The following is a 15,047-nucleotide window of genomic DNA, read 5'->3' as shown; positions in this document are numbered from 1 at the left end:
GGTGGGGGCAAGAGGGGTTTGTTCTTGTTGTTTTTGTTTGTTTGTTTTTTGGAGGGGAAACTGGGAAAGGAGAAATTTACATGTAAATAAAGAAAATATCTAATAAAAAATGCAGCTGTTCACCCAAAAAAAAAAAAAATTGGAAATAGCCAACACCTTCTCAGAAACAGAGCAGTCAGGGAGATTTGCCTGCAGCCAACTCCTTGTCTTCTCAGTGCCACCAAGGACCCTCAGGAGAGTCACATTCATGTGAAGTTGAAGAGATACACACTGCAAGAGTTTGGCCACTTTAAAAGAAGTTGTCATCTGAAACTATCCTAAAAGGCTACAAAGCTGTGGTGGAAGGCAAAGTCTTGACGTCACGTGTCCAAAAGGAGCTCAAGGTTTGCCAACACCCAAGGCCCGAGAAGAGAAATGCAGGGTAGAGGAGAGCTACTGTAATCAATGGGGGAGAGAGAACATGGCATCTCGTGAAGGAACATGCTCACCAGTGTGAAGACATTTAAAACAGTGTGCAGAATGTCTGTCTATGAGCTCCACATATGACAGAGAGCTAATCAAAAGACACACGTGACACAGAGCTAATCAAGAGACGCGTGACAGAGAGCCAGTCAAGAGACACATGTGACAGAGCTAATCAAGAGACACATGTGACACAGAGCTAATCAAGAGACACATGTGACACAGAGCTAATTGAGAGAAGGATGAATCAGTCAAGTCCTTCTGGGTAACTCTGGAGATAGAATCTGTGTGGGGGGGTAGGGGTTCCCCAGTTGACAGTGAAGAACGACACATAAGCTTGTAACTGAGGTGACTGGTAGACGCCTTTATTCTTCTGGCCATGCAACTCTCAGTTCGTGCTAGGCTACATACAGAGGGAAGTCATGAGAGGGAGCCATGAGGATAGAGTGGGGAAAGTGTCTGGGGGTACGATCTGCTTGAGAAGTCTAAGGAATTTGGTGGAGACCATCTACACGTGCCTCTAAGTATGTGTGTGTGTGTACTCATGTGGGCAGGTCCAAGAGTGGTGGGCATAGGGGAAAAAACCTAAGGCGTTCTCTCCTGTGCCCAGTTCATCTCTCACCAGACCAGGCTTGACACCAAACTACAGCAAAGCTGCCTTAGTCTGAGCCTGAACTGTTGGATCCCGAGGTGAAAGCTCTGGAGCACTGAGGATGCTCAGGAGGACATCTGAGCTCCCCCCTGGAGTTGCTGATCTCCAAACAAGCGCCTGGGGCTCCATCATGTAAGCCTTCCTCAGATCGAGGCAGATGGGTAGCTTTCGAGATAAACTCATTGTTCCTTCAGGAGCCCATTCTAAGTCCAGGAGCTAAACAGGATGTTTTGGTGAGGAGTTCGGGGATTCCGATTAACAGCAGTTGAAGCAGTGTGTGTGTGTGTGTGTGTGTGTGTGTGTGTGTGTGTGTGTGTGTGTGTGCGCGCGCGAGCGCGCACGCGCGGGAGCGTGCATGCATGCCAGGTGTGGAGTGCAGTGTAGGATACACAGCAGGACCCCCAACAGGAATGGTTACGAAGGCTTCTAGAGGTGCTCCTCATTGTGGTAACTTGGGAAGCACCTGGCCGTGATTGTTCTCATAGCACAGGTCTGCCCAGGCCCATGGAACTGAAGACTTCGTTGTGCCTTCTACTGAGGCAGTTTCACAAGCACACACGCCCACACAACATGAAGACCTTTGTACAACAGACACTCTGTAAACTGATAGAAACAAAAACGAAATCAAAACAAACAAAAAGGATTGCACAGGCCTGGCCCGGTGAAGAGGGAGGGAGCGAGCCAGGTGACAGACAGCTCCAGGTCTGAGGACCTGTGTCGGCCACTTCAGGGGACTCAGCCTCCGCTTCTCATCCCGGGACTGGGACGTCAGCTCGAGGATCTGGCTCAAAGTCCAGAGCGCTCAAGAGCTGGCCATGTGGTCCTAAGGCTGACTCCACCATGCAGGGTCCAACCATCCAGGAAGTATGGAGCTCTAAGCTGGGTGGAAAGGAAGGACAGGGTGCCAGAGTGGCCGTGTAAAGAGCATGACAGGTGCCACACTGTGCAGAGTCCAGCAGGCTTCACTTAGATCCTGGGGCCTAGTCTTTAACAGTATTCTTTTATTCTTTTACATTTAATAATGTGTACATCGGGCCTTTCTGTGCCTATGAGCATGTGAGTGCCATGCATGCCTGTGGAGCCCAGAGGTGCTGGAGTTCTCAGAGCTGCTATAGTCTGTTGTGAGTTGGTGACATGTTCCCGGCCTCTGCAAGGATACTACATACTTTTAACCACTGAGCCATCTCTCCGGGTCTCTGGACCCTAGTCTTGACTGTGTAGGGTCACATGATACTTGCAGACTAGGAACAGTTACTCCAGGGGCCAATGGGTCCTAATGTTCAGCAGAGAAGACAACATTTACCAGTTGTAGGTGGTCTACATTCACATGGCTCTTCTCAAAGTTCCCCAGACAGAGGGGCTCTGGGTAATTGAACAGGGGTCTGGGCCAGGCAGGAAGTAGTGTTCTTTAGTGCTTGGCACCATGTTACGGACCCTTCTCTATAAGCTGAGGACACAGTAAGGCTCGCTTCTGTTTCTGGGTCAGGCAGGATGGATAATCCCAGCAATGTTTATGAGGAATGCTAAGGCAGACTCCCATGGTACCGAATGGCTTCCCAATTTAGTTTCAATTCTCTGGGCAGCAGAGCCCTGCCAGGGCTGTGGGAAGCCACCCGCTGGGCTTTGTCCATAACAGTGGCACTTCTAGCTAGGCAGTCTCAGGCAAGGCACACATCCTCCCAGGTCACCTGTTTCCCCTCCTTTGCTTGGGAATAATGACATGTGGCCCACAGGGTCACTAATGAGGGTTAAGTAAAGACAAATCATAGAGCTAGGGACATGGATACGACACAGCCTATTTACTTGTTTATGTCTGCCGTGCGTCCCTCGGGCATTAGCACCTGGCTTCTATGAATACTCTTCAGCTTGTTTAAAGGGCCACTCCTGAGCCTTCATTTTTCCTGGTGGAGTGGAGGTCTGGCCACACCTCCTTGTTACCCTAACTAACAAGTTTCTTCCACTACAGTTTCATTAATTTTATTTACACAGTAGTGGCTCTCTGGGCTCATGTCATGGTGTTTTGTTTTGTTTTTTTTCTTTCCCCACTGAAACAGGAAGTTGAATGAGTTTACCAACCAGTATCATGATGTTCACACATCTCTCCACTAAGCACTCACCACCAACACAGCCATCCACTCCATACTCAACATGAACTGAGAGCTCTCTATGTGCCAGGCACTGTGCTAGGTGCTGGGGTACCAAGAGGCAGGAGTCACGGACCCAGCCTGTGAGCAACAGAGCGAGGGAGGATAGCGCTTACAAACATGAGTGGGCCAGAGGTGTGTGGGGCCCAGCTGTGAGGGGGAGAGAATGTGCTGTGAGTTCAGGTATAGGCCCAGCTCTGAGAGCCAGCATGAAGTCTTGTCTCCCTTTGGAGCATGATAATCCAGCTTTATGAGTTCTTGAAATTGTATCGGGCTCCTCTAGCTGCACAGAGGCTGGGTCTCTGTCCTTGGTCCTCTCATGGGCCACTGACAGACAGCTCTGGCCATGAATACCACAAGGGGTCTTGGAGGCCTGGGAGTGAATGTGTGCTGGTGTATTTGGAGAACTCCAGGTCTTAACTAGAGACAGGAATGGCGAGTGTCCCATGCTTCCACGGTTGCTAGGACTCTCAGGCTTGCAAGTTACGTCTTCCCCCCTAGTGGGGGCCAAGTTACTTCCTAGGGGTTGTCAAGGGTTCTGTGCAACAGTGTGACACACCCAACAGAGTGCCTGGCACATAGAGCTGGGACAGAGAGGTGACGAGAGCAGTCATATGAAGAATCCAAAGAAGAGAGAGAAAAAATCTTTCATGCGAGCTTGGATTTGGAGAGGGTTGGTACTTACATCTGACCTTGGGTAGGGTTGATGATCAGGGAATTCAGAATCCTAAAAAAACCAACGAAGCCACAGTGTGGAGACCTGGCTCAAGGACCCAGGCCGGTGGGCCGACACCCCCCTGGTTTCTGCATGTCCCCCAAGTCCTATATGGCGCCATCCCTTCCAGCTCCGTGAACTTCCTCCTTGCAGGATGTATGTGTGGAGAATTAATCATTATGATTTTAAAACCTGTCACACAAGCTGAGCTGAGGTGCAGAAGCGAGAGGCAAACCTATGCTGGTAAACTCAGCTTGCGCAACCACATCTGCTAGGGCTTAGAGGAGGTCGGCTCATGCCATTTGTGAGACAGGCCCCCTATTTTTGTATTATGTGTGCTTCAATGCACCTAAGTCAACTTCTCTGAGTCAACTGAAGAGTGGGAGGGCCGGCCAGGCTTAGAGCTAGGAGGCTAATGGGATGGTGGGACACCCTTGCGTGGTGGGACACCACAGGATACTGCTCCTGTGTGTAGAGGCCTCTGGGACAGAGGGCTGAGAGGCAGAGCCCAGTCGAACACTGCTCCAGTTGGTCACATGCTCACCTCACAGCACTTAGGTCTGTCTGCCTCTTTATTCCCAACACTTCTTGAGGGCTGAAGTGTTTTCAACAAGTCCCTCACCCTCGTTATCGGCATCTGAATAACCTATCCAAACCGTCTTTCCAGCTGTCAGCCCTGAGGACCATAGCTCTGAAAGTCCCAAGATAGTGTGTGTGTAGATAGTACCTGAGTCTCATCTCCCTGGGCTCTGTACTGGGGTCTCTCGTGCTGGGGGCAGGCACAGGTAGCCTCCCAGCCTTTACTGCCTTGCTTCTGTTAAGGGGCCAAACACTTGGGGCTGCGACTTGGTTTTTGACTCAGCCTGTGCAGGTGCCAGGGAGGGTGGTCAAGGGAGAGTACCTGGACCCCGATGGAGGAGCAGCGACTTTTGAGGAGCTCTTCAGCTTTGGATGCCAGGACTGCCTTGTCGATGCTCCTTGTGGAGCTGCTCTGGGTGTCGGCTGCATGGCGCTGGGCTGCAGCTGTTTCCAGAGCCAAATTCATGGCCTTGTTGCTGTCTAGACTGTCCATGGAGTTGTAGAGGCCACCACGGCTATCTTGGGGCCACGGGGACATCCTCTGGGCACGGCTGTCCTGGTAGGCATCCTGTGTCGATTCTGTGCTGCTCTGGGCCGTCACAGAGATCAGAGGCTTGGAGGTGGTCCGTGGGGGCACTGGGGGAGGCGTCTTCTTATAATTTGTGTAGGAGACAGCTGCAAGAGAAGAAGGCCCAGTTAGGGGAAATCCTCTGTAGAGCTGGTCTGCAGCTCTGGCACGCAGCTCAGTTAGGCTGTGTCTGGGCGTCCGGCCTGAGAAGTCAGGCAAATGGACAAGATCCTGTTGTGTTTAAAGATATTGTTGTGTGGATATATATGTAACAATAGGAAAATCATAAAAGCACCTAAAAATCAAGCATATAAGTTAAAAAACGTGTGTGTGTGTGGCGGGGGGACTGGAGAGATGACTCAGCGGTTAAGAGCACTGACTGCTCTTCAGAAGGTCCTGAGTTCAAATCCCAGCAACCACATGGTGGCTCACAACCATCCGTAATGAGATCTCATGCCCTCTTCTGGTGTGTCTGAGGACAACTACAGTGTACCTATGTATAATAAATAAATAAATCTTTTTAAAAAAGTGTGTGTGCATGTGAGTAAATGTATGTGTGAAAATGTGTGTGTATATGAACGTGTGTGTGCGCGCGCGCGTGTGTAGGACAAAATCTGTCCATACCACTGACTTCATGGAGGTCATGGTGTTGTGCTAACACTACCTTTTACCACACCAGATGAGGGAAGCAGGCGGGGTCCCAAGTCAGAGATAAAAATGAAATGCACGCATAGGGAATCACTGGCGTGAGAAACCAGGGGCACACTGAAAATGTCAGTCACATTTATTGCAGAGTGACAGTACTTGCGCTTTTCTCTCTTCTGATTGTATTTTCTACACTTCTTCCTAATGAGTAACTGTTATTTAACGTTCACAATGAAGTGAAGTGAGCTCACCAGGCCAGCGCCTTCATGCCGATGAGTGGGGATGCGGTTTAAAGAGAGCGGTGGGAAGAGTCAGGAGAGGAGCTGGCAGAGAGCTAGGTGTCACAAACCAGGCTGAGTTCTTTCCGCCACAGAGGAAACACCTTGAAGTCCCCTCTTTTCCTTTTCTTTAAATGTCTTTTGCTAACGTGGCTTTATCTCTTAAAGAGAGCCATTAAACTAAAAGCATTCCACGTACCGTTTTCAGATTCAGAGATGTGCATGGTGAGATTCTTGCTCCAGCCACTGCCCTCTGGGTCTCCAGCCCCTATGACGTTTGCACCCTGGCATCTTCCATTGCTACCTTTTGCAAACACCCTGAGACTCATCATCCTCCAGTCCTTGGGCCCATGCTCCCAAACTTGGAAAGCACATTATTGACTACAGTACCATCTTCTGAACGTGTGCCTTACCTGGGCTCTGATTTTTGATCAGATTTAAGCTGGGTTGGAAGAAGGCAGCAATGTACATGTACTGACCTGGGAGGAACTACCCCAAACAGCGGCCCACTTAGGAACGGAGCCAGGCAATGCCTCTTGTGCACACACGAGGATACAGAACACACCTGTCAGTTACCACTGTTTCTAATTTTGCCCTCATCACTCACTTGTGAATTTGAGTGAGATCTGAGCACAGCACATCTATCTGAGACGCTGGCCACTGCCCTGTTGGCCAGCTCACGGAAAGTGGGTCAGAGAAGAACTTGGTCAAATTGCAGGCAAGCAGGCTCCTAATGTTAGGAGCTTCCTGGGTGGCTCTCCCACCCTTCCCTGTTGCAAGGACAGATGTGTACAGCTGTGGTGATCCTGTTCTTCCTCTTTTCTTGGGGGATCTTGGAAGTATCTGGTGATGGTTTTGAGGGTAGAGGCGTGGTGCTCTGGCACACCCCAGATGCTTCGGAAACCCTGGATATTTAGAAACATTCACTCCCACAAAGAGACTGCATCCCAAATGTCAATGTGATGAGGCTGAGGAACTAATGTCTCCCTGGGAGGGGCTGAAAATCTCTCGGTCTTTCTACATGACTCTTATGCTCTGAGGTCACGGGTGGGGACATATGTGTACAGGTAAATCAACTGGCTCCTGGCTCTCAGCTTTGGAAACATTGGTCAGCACGGGTCTTGCCAAGTTTGAGAAGACTATAGTAGAGCACCTTCATGCATCCTTGGGGCCACGGTCCGTTTAGAATCTTCTTTTCATTAAGCTCTTACTAGTTTGTAGTGTATTTATCCAGGACACAGTGCCACATGTGCACACTCACAGGGGAAATGGCACCTGGGAAGACCATCTACAGCAGTGGTTCTCAACCTTCCTAATGCTCCCACCTTTTAACACAGCTCCTCATGCTGCAGTGACTTCCAACCATAAAAGTATTTTACGGCTACGTCATGACTATAATTTTGCTGTTGGTATGAATCATAATGTAAGCATTTCTGGAGACAGGGGTCATGACCCGCAGGTTCGGAAAGGCTAACTTAGAGTGTCTACAGCACAGCACTGGCAACCTGGAGGTCACTCTTATGTCACCCCTTGGATGCGGTGCGGGTGTAGAGGGGAGAGCTTATTCCTCCTGGGTACATTTCTGATTTGGTCGACTGGTAGAAAGCCAGCAGAGCCATGTGGTAAACATGGAGCCTGACCTTGGACTGTGCTCTTGGTGGTAGACACAGTCCACGCAGCTTTGTGTCTTAGAGTGGGAATACAGATTTTAGGGGAGTCTCATGTCCCTGCAGTGATGCTGATAGTGAAGAATGTGGAACCAAGAAGCATCAGAAACTTGCACGTGGGCCCAGGGACATGCATCAGGGAGAAAAACACCTGCAATACAAGTGTGAGGACTTGGATCAGATTCCCAAGAGCCCATTTATAAAAGGATCCAGGAGTGGGGGAGCGAGCTTCTAATCCTAGAACCTGGGAAGTGGGGTCTCATCAAATCAGTGAGCTCCAGATTCGATTAGAGATCCTGTCTCTTGATAATAAGGTAGGTTGAAGAAGGCACTTTACCTCTGTCTGTCTGTCTGTCTGTCTGTCTGTCTGTCTGTCTGTCTCACACACAAAGAGTGTATGTCTTAATATATTTAAAATTATTTTAACATAACAGTTACATTTATCTTCACGGCAATCTGGAGAACATTAAACATCCTATTAGGTGAACTGAGAAAGTTAAATTTGCTGGCCATTGGCCTTTCTAGGAAATTCAAAGAAACACTCCACTTCTACTTCATTCCTGCCCAAGAAAGTGTCCTATGCCCCAGTTCCCAATGCAAAACTCATTGAGTGTGTGTCAGTAAAAACCAACATCTGAAAACATAACAACCAAAGCTTGGTTCCTTCATGGCTCTTCAGCAAATCAGCAGCGTAATTATGGGAGTGTTAGGACAGACCTCAGAGAGCCTAGGGAAGCCAAACACTGCCTTCTCACCTGGCACAGGTGACACATTTGTTACAGGGCAAAGATAGGAATAGGGACACTGATATCTCTGCGGAACAGGAGTTACAGAGCATGTGCAGCTAACAAATTAACAGGCTCTTGCAAAACCTAGCGAAGGGCTTGCCACACTCTAGCAGGGAGATAGAAGCGCCGACTTTTCTTCAGTGGCATAGCTTGGCAGCCTTCAGATCTGTGTCTGCGTACCATGAGGCTGTGTGTCACCGACTCAGGCTGGGCCATGATGCTTGTGTGGAGGGGCAGAGAGAATGTCTACATGGTGTCAGTGATGCAGTGTCAGGGGACATCCTAGACTGCCTCTGGCTGTAGTCAGAACATCCAAGAGAGATTCTTCTCATTGCAGAGGTTAAACACACATTACTTAAGCTACCAAATTTTCCTAGTAAGCCTTTTTGAAAGCAAATGCAAATATATATATCTTTAATTGCTATAAAGTCAACTGTTCTTCAGTGAAAACCTGTAATTACTAATTTTCACAGTCAATCCACACCTGAGTATCTTTCAACCCACCAGGGACCATAGATAATTTTCACAGTCAATCCACACCTGAGTATCTTTCAACCCACCAGGGACCATAGATATCATCCCTGTCACATCCCCAGACACAGAGGAAGGGTCTGGAGACACCTAGCCTCTTACAGGCTTATTCAACAGGACCGGCATAAACACTGCAGGCATCACACAAGAAGCACGCCACTGGCACTGCAGGCGTCACAGAGAAGCATGCCACTGGCACTGCAGGCATCACATAAGAAGCACGCCACTGGCACTGCAGGCGTCACAGAGAAGCACGCCACTGGCACTGCAGGCGTCACACGAGAAGCACACCACTGGCTGCTGCTTTCAGGAATCATTCTTCTAGGGCCCACGACCCTGGCAAGGCTTTGGACTTTTGCTTTGATACAATTTAATGTTGATTATTTTGATGTCTTGAATTGATTATTGCAGTTGTCCAACGTTCTGAAAATGACACACACTGTCCAGCATCAGATGCTCCCCTCCATACAGCCACAGTGGTAGAATCAGGACAGAAGACAAGGCAAACCAGCCAGAGCAAAGCTGAGCCATCCCTCAAGCATGCTGCCTACACACCACCTGCTGTGGGGCAGGCTTCACGACCTCCTTCCTGGTGCTCTGAGAAATAAGTGTGTCACTCTTTCTGCAGACATGAGGTGGTGTGATCTCATGAGCTTGGGGAAATTATCCTCTTCCATCTCTGCTTGTCTATGTTTCTGCTAAGCACTCAGAAACCTGGCCATTACGCCATGGTCACCTACTGCCTCTCATGATCCCTCTCCTCAGTGAGCAGGAAAAAACAAAAAACGAAACGAAATGAAACGAAACGAAACCCAAACCCAAACCCAAACCCAAACCCAAACCCAAACCCAAACCCAAACCAAACCAAACCCAAAACCAAACCAAACAAACAGAACCACCACAGCAACCTGGAGCTTGGCCCAAAGCTTTCACATCTTCAGAGACTGCCACCAACTTACTACATGCATATTTACAAAATTCAATCACGAGGAAGAAAATTCTATCTATGCTCTCTCATGAAATACCTGTACACACGTGTGCATATGCATGTGCGTGCATGTGTACATACACACATGCACAGACACAGACACACACACACACAGACACACACACACCCCATGTGGCTCCAGAGAAACACTCTCTCTCCACACACAGGATAACCCCTACACCAACATGGCTGCACTTGGGATGCTCACACACATGCAGTGTGGCTCCATTTGAAATGCCAGCATCCACAATATGGCTCCACATAGATCACCTATGCATACAGTGTGACCCCATGTGGGATACATGTTTACTCACCTCATAGCTTCATATTGGGCTAGCCAAGTTCTGACAGGAGAGCTGAACCAATCCCCTTTATTGGAAAGAAGCTAACTTGAATGAAATAGAACAAATTGCCACACTCTCCCTTCCTTATGATGGTGACGTGACCTCGCTTTCTAGGCTCAACACCCAGACTCTAGGAGCACATTTCTGAACTCAAACCACCAGTTCTTTGCAAGCCAATAAGGAGATTTAAAATCTGGTGTTCTGTGGTGTGAAGCACAAATATATCATCAATGCACAGCGTATCCTGAATGGCAGGCATCACCATCACCACTCTCTCTGGATGTGCACACCACCCTGGGAGTCCCAGTACTCTCTCTCTCTCTCTTAATTAGGTCTTTAAGTAAAGCAGCATAAAAGGAATTACAGTAATCAAGCCCCGAGACAGCCTAGATGAGAAGAGGAACAGGAGAAACTGAACTTTGAAGAAAAAAAAAAAGATTTGACATAAAGGATTATAGATATTTTGACACTTTAATTAATGTTAGTCTCAAAACATAAGTATAAATCAGCCAAGACACCAAACTGCTTCCCACGGGCATTTACACGATGGTCTCCCTAAAGTTTCAAAACAATTAGGCGGCCACACAAGTTTTGGGGCCACACTGAGGGCTAGCAGCTGAGATGCCTGTTCAGAATGTGCTAATTAGCAAGAGATGATAGTGTAGCACTTAGCATACCCAGCCAGGGAAAGGAGGTGCCGACAGCCGCCTGACTGGCGAGGCACTTCCTGTTTTCATTTTAACTGTTTGCAAATCACATCACAAATTGAGGGCTTGCATGAGATGTGAAGAATCCATGAATTTTGTTATGTATAGCATCTACAAAGGGCCAGGTGACCCAGAGGGACTTCCCTAGCATTGCCAGCCAACGGGGAACCTTGTAATGCTACCACTGTAAGATAAAAGTTAAAATGAACAGACTACGTACACTGTAGGGATCCCAACTTTGGCCCAGTTCCTGAAGAATGGGGGTTTGGGTTCAGGCAGATGGCACACACTGTAATCTCAACATGCAGGAAGCAGAGGGCCATGAGTTAGAGACTAGACTGGGTTACACAGTGACACACCCCCAAAGGATGTGGTGCAGTGATAAGTTATAGAAGAAGGTCCTGGAGTCAATCTTCGGGGCTCATAATGGCCTTAAACTTACATGGGAACACTTGAAAAGAATCCAGTTGAAACCCACAGATTAATAACAGACATATTGGGTAGCAATGAATTAATGTGCTGGTGACATGTTTGAACCGTGCAGGGTGGACAGCCCTGTCATTTGTCTCAGAGTGTGTATCTGTGTGCACACACATTCACAAACATCAGTTTCATTCCAACTCTTAATTTGAATGGTGTGTCTACTCCAGTGATTCTGGATTTGTATTTGTCTCTCAGGGGCTTGAGGGAAGGCTAATTCTGTGTGGGACATTGTGGACTTAAGTTTACAGGTGCCACTGACCTCCCAAGGTAAATATATCTAGGTATCAATGTCTCTTAATTAAGGAAGAAATGACTTTCCATAAAGTACTCATGAAAAATAAGGCAAATGCTTCTTGCATGGGCAGACAGTACATAGATGACTTATTGATGGTTCAGGGTAAAATTAACATATACTAAATAAAGCCTGCTTAGAGGCCCCAGGCACACATCATGAACTGCACTGTTATAATTTCAAGGCGTAATAGGACAAAAAGGGGCGCACAGGTATCGATCCCCCTACAACACAGGCAAGTGTTGATTTGCCTTCTGCCTCACTGAGACTGTCCAGGCAGACAGCCAATGTCAGCTGTGACAACAGATGAGTGTCCTTGGAGTGCAGTCCTCTGAGAACCTTCAAGGCCTAGGTGAATCGATAAACGTCATCACTGGGAGCTGGCCAAGCATGGCCACCCAGCGGCCTGGAGGCACGGGGCTGTTTAAAGCATGAGGGTGTGGGTGTTGGTGGGTGGCTGACTTTAGACACTACAGGCATCATGGCTGCAAGTTCCTCACGGTGAAAAGCAAAGGGTCGTGGCTCTCGTGCTGCATCCCACATCAAGTGCTAAGACAAACTCCGTGCAGACCTGGAATCTCCTCACAATGGACAGTTTCGGTATACTGCAGCTGTTTCTTGGCAATGGAGGTTCATATGCTGCAAAGTCTCTGCTCACTATGGCATCATCAAACAACCACATGGGGCTTCTCCCAAGATCCATAGCTTGATAGCACTGCTCCATCTCTAAAAGTCCAGCCGCTCCCTGGCCCAGGCAAAGGGTGCCTGGATAGAAGAGGGAGTCCTGGAGACAGTGACTTATCAAGGCTCTACTTGGGTACAGTGCCTGGAGGCCTGGTGTATGGGCCAACGTGGCAATCTGCTGTGTAATCAGAGAGCCTCAGTGCTATTTAGCAGCTGGCTCTTGGTATGCAACAAATGCTATTCTTTATTTAAGAAAATCTGCCTCCAACTCCAGGGGATACAGAAACAACAATGCACATTTCATAATGAACTACAAAGGATTTTTACAGAAGCCCACACATAGGAGCACCTTATCAGTGCACAAGTCCTAACATACAAGGGCAGCCTACTTTGTGCTGGGTGCTACAGACAGGATAAGACATGATGTCTTCTCTCTTTCGTTCTCTTCCCTTCTCTTTTCTCTCATCTCCTACTCTCTCCACGCAGAAAACTCATTCATAAAACCCCTAGTACCTGCAGGTTATACAAGTCTACCCAGAGACAGAGAAATCTAATTCATTCATTCATTCATTCATTCATTCATTCATTCACACATTCATTGATTCACCATTTCATTCAGCAAATCTACAAAAACTTAGCACATCTCTATACAATGTAAACTTGGTACTATGTATACTATGTATAATACAATATATAATAATTCCAGTTACTGCAAGGTCAGCTGCAAGAAACATCCCTGTCTTACAGAGCTCTTATTCTAGTAGAGAAGAGAGATGGTTAATAAAGTGGGCTAGTGAACTGTCCATCACAGGATGAAGGACACACTGGAGAGTCCAGATGTTACTGAACTCTTGGCAGGCACTGGGCATGTGGGACCTTGCTGGCTTCCCTGCTAAGTGAGGGTCTGACTTACTGTCCACTCAGTCCCAAATTAATAGGATTATTAAAGAAAGAAAGACACATGGATTTCCCAGTTCCAAAGCCACTTGCCAATAAAGATGTGGTGAGGAAAACCACCCAGTTTTTGAGGCAGGAAGGGAATTAATTATTGAGCAGATGGCTTTACAACAGGAGCTATGTAGTCATGTTGGCTCTGTGCCATGGATTTATAGAGTTATGTTCTGCATGAGGTTTAGGGACTAATTAACATCTGGCCAGAAGTGGTACTAGCTTGTCCTGAGGCAGTCCCACACTGGACAGTATCTTATCTTTTTGCTTTCTTACGTAATATGTTTACTTTTCTCATGAGCATCGCCCCAGACGGGGATAGCAATGGAACCCTTTCTACAGCTGGGATTTGTCTTGTGGAGCAGGCATCCTCCTGTGCTACCAACACAGGAGGGGCTCCCTTCTTAGGAATTCTGTGCATGTATCAGTGGGTACAGGGAAGAAAGCCAGCTATCTAAGCAGCTGGTGGCCAGACAGTGGCTCCAAAGGCTTGTGGCAGCACATTTGTCCAGAGATGGTTCTTCTGGGGACCGCCTGTCTGCTTCTGATGCATCTACAACTGGGGACATAGTTATATTCCTATTCACCAGGCAGATCTCCAATGAGCTGTCCTTAAGAACCCTAGGAAAGTCAGAGATCCTATCAAGTCCTGATCTGGAGCAAATGGTATCTCTTTGAATGATCTGTGAGTTCTGGATGTCCATGATAATGTGGACACATGTCGATGTGAGGAGTACCTGGGAAGGTGGGCTCACAGGAGCTAGCGGGATTTATGACTTTTAACCACAGTCTTGTCCTCAGTAACACTGGCTTCGGCACTGGCATGTCCTCCAAATGTTCCAAGTGTGTCCAATCCCAAAGGTCGGTGAGGAGAATTTTCCCAGCTATTCACGTTTCAGGGTATCAGTAATTGTTGTCTGCCCTAGGAATCTTTCCAAAAGCATCCAGCATTGCATGGTAATGACCTACGATGCATGCTAAGTCCTAACAGCAAAGATGGTAAGCCTTTGAGAATACTCATAAAGGAAGCCCTAGTTTACTATCTTAGAATTTCTACTACTGTGATAAAAACACCATGAGCAAAAGTAACATGGGAAGAAAAGAGTGTGTTTCATCTTACAGCCTGTGGGTCATCATCCTGGGAGGTCAGAGCAGGACCTCCAGGGAAGAACGATGCTGATACCATGGAGTGCTGCTTCCTGCTTCCAAAATCTTGCTCAGCATGCTTTCATATACACCTCGGGAACACAAACTCAGGAGGCACCATCTGCGTGCCATGGCTTTATAAAGTGATATTGGTCCTCCTACATCAATCACCAACCAAGAAAATGCACCACAGCCTTTCTCACAGGTCAACACAGTGGGGGCATTTTCTCAACTGAGCTTCCCTCTCCCTAAATGACTCTAGCTTGTGTCAAGTGGATAAAAAAAAAATTGTCAGTACATTTACAAAAGGAGCTGAGCGGTAACACTTATGTTCTTACAGTTAAAAATCCAAGATCACCTCAGAGGATGGAAAGATCTCCCATGCTCATGGATTGGCAGGATTAATATAGTAAAAATGGCCATCTT

At 47.7% G+C, this 15,047-nt stretch overlaps 1 protein-coding gene across 3 annotated transcripts in view; it reads right to left on the bottom strand.

Annotated features, from left to right (window-relative positions):
* The window catches only part of Dlgap2 (DLG associated protein 2), a 663,305-nt gene that overhangs the window by 26,545 nt on the left and 621,713 nt on the right, over window positions 1-15,047 (bottom strand). For 2 of the 3 annotated variants that reach the window (XM_031339174.1, XM_031339172.1), the window contains exons 9-10: window positions 4,875-5,227; window positions 3,944-3,985 (exon numbers count right to left, since the gene is read on the bottom strand). In XM_031339174.1, coding sequence (XP_031195034.1) covers window positions 3,944-3,985; window positions 4,875-5,227 — 395 coding nt within the window. The remainder of the gene's footprint in view (window positions 1-3,943; window positions 3,986-4,874; window positions 5,228-15,047) is intronic. The other variant, XM_031339173.1, reaches the window with a different exon arrangement.

Source organism: Mastomys coucha, unplaced genomic scaffold, assembly GCF_008632895.1.
Source record: "Mastomys coucha isolate ucsf_1 unplaced genomic scaffold, UCSF_Mcou_1 pScaffold22, whole genome shotgun sequence".
NCBI lineage: Eukaryota > Metazoa > Chordata > Mammalia > Rodentia > Muridae > Mastomys > Mastomys coucha.
This window is presented reverse-complemented; position numbering and strand designations above follow the sequence as displayed.